This window comes from Brachyhypopomus gauderio, chromosome 1 (assembly GCF_052324685.1).
Source record: "Brachyhypopomus gauderio isolate BG-103 chromosome 1, BGAUD_0.2, whole genome shotgun sequence".
Classification (NCBI taxonomy): Eukaryota; Metazoa; Chordata; class Actinopteri; order Gymnotiformes; family Hypopomidae; genus Brachyhypopomus; species Brachyhypopomus gauderio.
Window position 1 is genome coordinate 26,128,339 of NC_135211.1, and position 7,500 is coordinate 26,135,838.

Consider the following 7,500-nt stretch of genomic DNA (forward strand, 5'->3'; position numbering starts at 1 on the left):
GGGTTGTTCAGGAAGCAGTCGGGGTCAAAGTTCATGGTGGTCTCCGGAAGTTTGATGCTCCCCGACTCCAAGCTGCTGGACAGGACGAGCTCTTCAGACACGCCGGCGGCCGACAACATGGCCAGGCCCTCGCCGGACCCCACCTCACCCAGGCCCACGGCCCCCGGGAAGGCGAACTTGTGGCTGTCTGCAGCCACAGCTAGCACCAGGCTGCTGGACGCCGTGTCGGGACCCAGAAGGTGGGCGCCGGGGTCGCCGGGCGGGGACATGCTGTAGACGGCTTCCCCGCTGACCTCCGACATGAAGACGGTGGCGGACTGCGAGAGGCTGCTCATGACGGAGGCCACGTGACCCATGCCGGTCACCACGGGGCTGTCGGCCACGTCCGGGTCGGAGTTCAGCCCGCTGCTGATGGACACGGGCGAACTCTGGGTGGTGTCCGGCACTTCCACCTGGTTGGTGGAGGAGACCTCCATGCTGTTCTGGTGGAGCAGAGCGGGCTTGGGGACCTTGCCGTTCCTCTTCTCCCGGGTGGAGGAGCCGCCGGGCCCGTCGGCCGCCGCTCGGCTGGTCCTGCCTCCTCCGTGGCCGTCGGTCTTCCCCTCGGACACATCACTGTTCTGCACCTCGGAGTGGGAGGTGCCGTAAGCGCCTCCGGAGCGCGCCTCCACCTTCGGGGAGATGATTCGGTGTTTGGCACTGTTACACTTGTGATGCAGACTGCTCCCAGCACCTGCACACACACACACACACACACACACACACACACACACACACACACACACACACACACACACACACACACACACACACACACACACACACACACACACACAGAGAGAGGATAAGACACACTGTTAAACATGTCCAGGGAGTTTTTGTCTTGTGCAGGACATCTGTGTGAAATGTCTTGATTCTCTGGAAATCTTGTGTACTTCACTCCAATTTTGAATCTCTCTTTCTTTTTTTTCTCTGTCTCTTCTGACAGAAATCCAGAAATCTATATTGCCATCTACTGGCAAAAATCTATATTGCATGGAACAGGCAACAGTAGCTGACAAAGCCAGGCGTGCTTGAGCCTTCTCCAGTGAATTACATCAGACTCTAGTATCTTAGTATCATGTACTGAATTCAAAACCATCTCTGTCATAGCAGCTCATCAAGTCACCAATGTAAAATAAACTTCTGGCTTCACACATTACATCTGGATGCTGATTTCGAACAGCCAGCACATGTAGCACATGGGTTTTATACATGGCTATGTTGATTGGATGGGGTGCCTGTTTAATATGTTACAATCTGGTAATATGTTGATTCACCTTCTAAACTGTTTAATTCAGTTCAGGGTCACAGGTGGCACTAATAGGTTTAATAAGTCAGTATGCACAAGTCATGAAGGTTTAGTAGACCACGCTGGAGCCGAGTCCAATTCTGCAGCAATGCCGTTCTATTGAATTATCACAAAGAGTTTGAACTGTTGGAACACTGATGAAATACACAATATCCTTAGAACACGTTTCATAATTCTTAGAACGCGTTTCAGAATTCTTAAAGTGCATTTCATAATTCTTAGAGTGCGTTTCAGAATTCTTAGAAACCGTTTCAGAATTCTTAGAAAGCGTTTCAGAATTCTCAGAATGCGTTTGTCTGAGTTTGCCAAGGCGGCAGACACATGGAAAGTATGATTCAGTGGGGAAGTGTTGACCTGATTACACTCGCGTTGAGCAAGGAGACATTATGCGCTCTCTCTGAAGGAACTCTGGTTGAGAGTAATCAGGAAAGGTCAGGAGGGGTCAGCAGTGGTCATTGTGATTTCTTGAGAATTATTTGATTTTCTTCAGCAAACGGCCCTTTATTTGATAGTAATAGTCACCTTTGACCATTCTGATTAAAGCTGCATCCTTTGAGCAAAGATTCTTCAGGGCAGATTTTGTTCCTTTAATCAGTGTATGGTGAAAGCGATTCATTTGTATGACGTTCAGCTCTACTGAATATACAGACACTGATGGATTCAGCACACATCACACAGGCAGCGTCTCTCATGCAGATGTCCGAAACCTCCCACGGGGCAGGCCGTGCCCTCAGCCTGCTGTCCAACACGCCTTCGTCCACCTCCACTCTAACACGTTAACCTCACTGTCCCCCCCCCTGGCTCTCTTGCCCCCCCGCGTGCCCCTTACCCAGGGTGCCTGTGCAGAGGCAGTTGTGGGTCCGGGGGGGCGGCTTGGTCTGGTGGCTGTCCAGGATCTGCTGCACCAGCTGCTCGGCAGAGAAGCCGGTGCTGCTGTTCCCGTTGCTGCAAGTCCACTTGATGCCATGAACTGCCGGGAGAGAGGAGGACACAGAGACGTCAGCCACACAGACCAGCGGCCACCTCGCCAGCCCCCCCTACTGGCACTGCAGGGGAGAGACAGCCTCCTGCTCCTCCACCCTTCACAACGCTGCTGCACTTCACTTACATGTCTGCTTGAGGAGATACATGGAGCTCAAACCCTCACCAGGTTCAGATGGGAGAGGACGGACACGTCACGTGGAAGGACAAACACGTCACGTGGAAGGACAAACACGTCACGTGGAAGGACAGACACGTCACGTGGAAGGACAAACACGTCACGTGACTGCAGATCAGCATTTTTTGCAGAGTTGTTTGTTTATGCTTTCAAATAATTTAAAGCATCGATTTGCAGAAAATGACAACTGATCAAAATAATAAAAATGTGCCACGCGTTCACACCCTGAATTATAAAATAAGTCCAGATTCATTTTAAAAGAACAAAGTAAAAGGCCCTGATTTTCAGTCCCAGTGTCGGTGGGTTCTGGTCTGCTCTCCACACTCACTGCTCTGGAAATAAGCCATGGCCCAGATCAGCTCACCAGTACCACAGATGTTGTGGATCTGAGCAGACACGGCAGCTGGACGTCTTACGTCATGTAGACGTACTTAGTGCTCATTACATTATATCCAGAGCTTATAAGGTAGTTTGGACTTTATGAAAGACACATAGACTGTGAGTAAATCTGTAAAAGCATGCTAGAACTCTGAACAAAGGAGTTTCAAATTTGCTTGAATGTGAGTTTATCAGCAAACAATAAAAATAAACAATAAAAAAACAAACATTAAGGATTATTTTGAAATTTTGATAAATTAAGTGATTTTCTAACTAATACTTAAATATATTGAGACAATTATTTAGTTTCTTATGTTGTACTTAAAGTTTTGGATCTTTGAAAGAAAAGTGGTTTTATAGGTTCTTTGCCATGTCAGCATAAGTATCTAGGAATGTGAAAGTGACGCTGACATCTGCTGGACAGCGCAGGTACTGCAGCTCATTACACTCCTGTACAAGCGCACCGGTCGCAATGCTTTCCGAGTGCTGACTGTGCAGTTAGCACAGTGTCCTTTATTCTGATCTCCAAATGTGGGCGGCCATGTTCCTCATCAAGTGGAAACATTTAATCTGAGCTGAAGTAAAGACAAACACTTCTCAGCTCAGTCAAATGAACATGGCCGATAGACCAGATGGGTGATTTTAGTCTGTGCAAACGCCGTCCTGTTTGGAAAGAGGGGCAAGACGGCTGTAATCTACACGATAAAGGAAGGGAGAGACTTCCACCCCATGTCCTTATCTACAGTTAATATTTACAGTGCAATAAGAGGTTGCCATGGTGAAGAATGCGAGCTCTGGTAGCCATGGGAAACTGGTTGCTCTATAATGGAGTAATGCACACAGAGGCCAGTCCAGCGGCCCGGTTCAGCCGTGCAGTGTAGAACCGACTCATTCAAAATGCATGACTTGGATATCGAGTAGTGGGGGCAGAAGAGTCAGCATATCCTGCGTTTTTCCCTGACTCGGTGAAAAATCTCCCCCGCAGTTCCACAGGTTGTTCTGTAGATGGCAGTGTTGCACCACAGGCGGTTTGCGTGTGCCGGTAGGTCAGTGAGAGAGACTGGGATGAGTGGTGTTTGCTTGCCCTTTTCTTATTGTCACGCCAGATCATGAAGTTAATGACGCAGCGAAGTGTGTTGGGTCTTAAAAGTCACTCCAAGATGACGGACGTGTTTGGGCAGTACCGGTGAGATCGGGCCGTTGGCCTCCTCCGGTGCTTCGGTCGTCTCAGCAACGCGGGCCCAGTTGACTCTGGATCACAGCCCAAACTCTGGTGGTTTGGACTTTTCCAAGCTTTGCTCCGGTTTGCGGTGTGAGGTCGTCCTTCTCTTTGAGGTGCGTGCTGGGAGTGTCAGTGTGTGAGCAAGTGCCTCCTTCACGTGACCTTGTACAGTACACAGAGCACTCAGAGTCAAGAACGCTCGGGTGCGATCCGCTCCGGTGTGATCTTCAGACATGTCGGCCATGCATACCTCCGACTGCGGCTCTCTTTGGCAATGCCATGGGGCTATGGTGAGGCTCCGCCCCCAAACAAGAACGGTCTTATGACCTTTAAGCTGATATTGTGTGTCATAGCACATTTATTACATGATGGATTGGCTTGGATTGGTGGCGAGGGAATCTGTTTGGTTGTCTACACTCTGAATATAGGTAGACCATGTGGGGGTGTGGCTGCTCACAGATGGGTGTGGTTTGTCACAAATAGGCGTGGCTACTCACACATGGGCTTCAGCTGGCTGATGAGCTCCTCCTTGGTCCACTTGGCCCACTCCTTCTTATCGGTGTTGATGGAGCACAGGATGGGGCCACACGGCTTCCCACAATCCTCTATGGCCGGAACATTCAGGTAGTGAACCAGCACAATGTCTGGATTCTGGGGAGAGAGAGGGAAAGAGAGGGAGAGAGGGAGGGAAGGAGAGAGAGAGGGATACACAGAGAGAGACAGAGGGGGAGAGGGAGAAAAAGAGGGAGAGGGGGAGAGAGAGAGGGAGAGAGAGAGGGAGAGTGAGAGGGAGGAAATGGCTCTCTGATGAGATGAAAGTGTGAGTATCAGGAGGGTGAGAGGAGGAGGCAGTCAGGAAGACAAAAGTGAGTGAAATTGAAGAGGAAAAAGGCAGTGGAGGGTCAAGGTTGTTACTTCACATAGAGTGTGAAAGCTGTTCCTCCTCTCAGCGGCCCTGGAGAGGAGTGGGAGGACTGGGCTGAATAAAACATGGCCTGTGCTCTGAGTGAGGAGCAGGACAGGACACAGCTGCCCTGCCACAGGCTACTTATCAGCCAGAAAAGGGACTAATTAGTGTGGTGGCGCCCCCTACTGGACTTGCACACACTGCAGGACACTGGAGCATCCAGAAACGAGGCAGCAGTGGAAGGGCACACACACACACACACACACACACACACACACACACACACACACACACACACACACACACACACACACACACACACAGACAGACACACACACACACACACACACACATACATTCATGCATGCACGGATGCACACACACACATACACACATAAGAACAAACTCACACATACAAATACATGCACACAAACACACACATACACAATAATACACACACAGGCATATGCACTTAGACACACACACACCTTATACACTCTCTCAGGCACTGATGCCCTCAATTAACTTCAAAGTATTTACAAACTCTGAACCGCCACATTCATACTGGTGCTGAATTACAGCCATAAATTACCTTAATTGACAGGGTATGAGTAATGGCGGTAGCTGCGAGCACGCTGAGCTGGAAAGGCGACGTTGAGTGTGCAGAGAGGGAGGAGGTGGCGTTAGGGGCCGCCACAATTAGGCCTTCAACCATTTCAAATGAGTAATCAAACTAATTCTCTCACTCAAGAGTGGCGGTAGGAAACGCATCTATCGATTCACACGTGCACACAGGATCCAGCAGCCTCAGTGGGGTGGGCGGAGTACAGGAGTGTGAGCAGAGAGTAGAGCTAAGTGTGTGTGTGTGTGTGTGTGTGTGTGTGTGTGTGTGTGTGTGTGTTTGTGTGTATGTGTGTGTGTGTGTGTGTGTGTGTTTGTGTGTATGTGTGTGTGTGTGTGTGTGTTTGTGTGTATGTGTGTGTTTGTGTGTATGTGTGTGTGTGTGTGTGTTTGTGTGTATGTGTGTGTGTGTGTGTGTGTGTGTGTGTGTGTGTGTGTGTGTGTGTGTGTGTGTGTGTGTGTGCTATGAGATCTCCAGCGTGGGCCAATGTGACAGGACCAGCCAATCTTTAGAAACCTAAGGAACAGTTGATCATTCATCAGACTTCAAGTGAAAATATAAACTCATACATACACACAGATATGGAAAAGTAGGAATGTACACACACACACACACACACACACACACACACACACACACACACACACACACACACACACACACACATTGTAGATTCTGATAGAGATGGGTCTAGAGTAGTAGGTAGAGTCATATCTGAAGCTTTGTCAATGGTAAGTGGTCGATAAATTCTCCCTGCGGCTGGTGTGAGCAGAGTCTCCCCTACACCATCAATCACACACACGCCGCACGCACGCACGCACGCACGCACACACACACACACACACACACACACACACACACACACACACACACACACACACACAGGGATGATACTGTGAGGGTACACTGTTAAAACCAGATGTTAAATGGTTCATGGAGTTTTGGGGTAGCCATATTAAGAGGGTAGTCGTCCGGTGACACATTGCAGCAAAAGCCTGCAGTCTGAGCCACAGAGAATACTGAATACACTGTCAGAACAGCTATTACACAGAGAATACTGAACACACCCTCAGGACAGCCACTACACAGAGAATACTGAACACACCCTCAGCACAGCCACTACACAGAGAATACTGAACACACCCTCAGGACAGCCACTACACAGAGAATACTGAACACACCCTCAGGACAGCCACTACACAGAGAATACTGAACACACCCTCAGGACAGCCACTACACAGAGAATACTGAACACACCCTCAGCACAGCCACTACACAGAGAATACTGAACACACCCTCAGAACAGCCACTACACAGAGAATACTGAACACACCCTCAGCACAGCCACTACACAGAGAATACTGAACACACCCTCAGCACAGCCACTACACAGAGAATACTGAAGACACCTCAGCACAGCCACTACACAGAGAATACTGAACACACCTCAGGACAGCCACTACACAGAGAATACTGAACACACCTCAGCACAGCCACTACACAGAGAATACTGAACACACCCTCAGCACAGCCACTACACAGAGAATACTGAACACACCTCAGCACAGCCACTAAACAGAGAATAATGAACACACCTCAGCACAGCCACTACACAGAGAATACTGAACACACCTCAGCACAGCCACTACACAGAGAATACTGAACACACCTCAGCACAGCCACTACACAGAGAATACTGAACACACTCTCAGCACAGCCACTACACAGAGAATACTGAACACACCTCAGCACAGCCACTACACAGAGAATACTGAACACACCTCAGCACAGCCACTACACAGAGAATACTGAACACACCCTCAGCACAGCCACTACACAGAGAATACTGAACACACCTCAG

The 7,500-nt window shown here is 49.4% G+C and overlaps 1 protein-coding gene across 8 annotated transcripts in view; it reads right to left on the reverse strand.

Annotated features, from left to right (window-relative positions):
* camta1b (calmodulin binding transcription activator 1b) overlaps positions 1–4,740 on the reverse strand; it is a 36,881-nt gene extending 32,141 nt beyond the window's left edge. For 7 of the 8 annotated variants that reach the window (XM_077006112.1, XM_077006121.1, XM_077006092.1 and 4 more), the window contains exons 1-3: positions 4,608–4,740; positions 2,181–2,321; positions 1–733 (exon numbers count right to left, since the gene is read on the reverse strand). The exon at positions 1–733 is cut by the window's left edge and continues 1,564 nt beyond it. In XM_077006112.1, coding sequence (XP_076862227.1) covers positions 1–733; positions 2,181–2,321; positions 4,608–4,611 — 878 coding nt within the window. In that variant the 5' untranslated portion in view covers positions 4,612–4,740. The remainder of the gene's footprint in view (positions 734–2,180; positions 2,322–4,607) is intronic. The other variant, XM_077006101.1, reaches the window with a different exon arrangement.
* Positions 4,741–7,500: the final 2,760 nt, after the last annotated feature.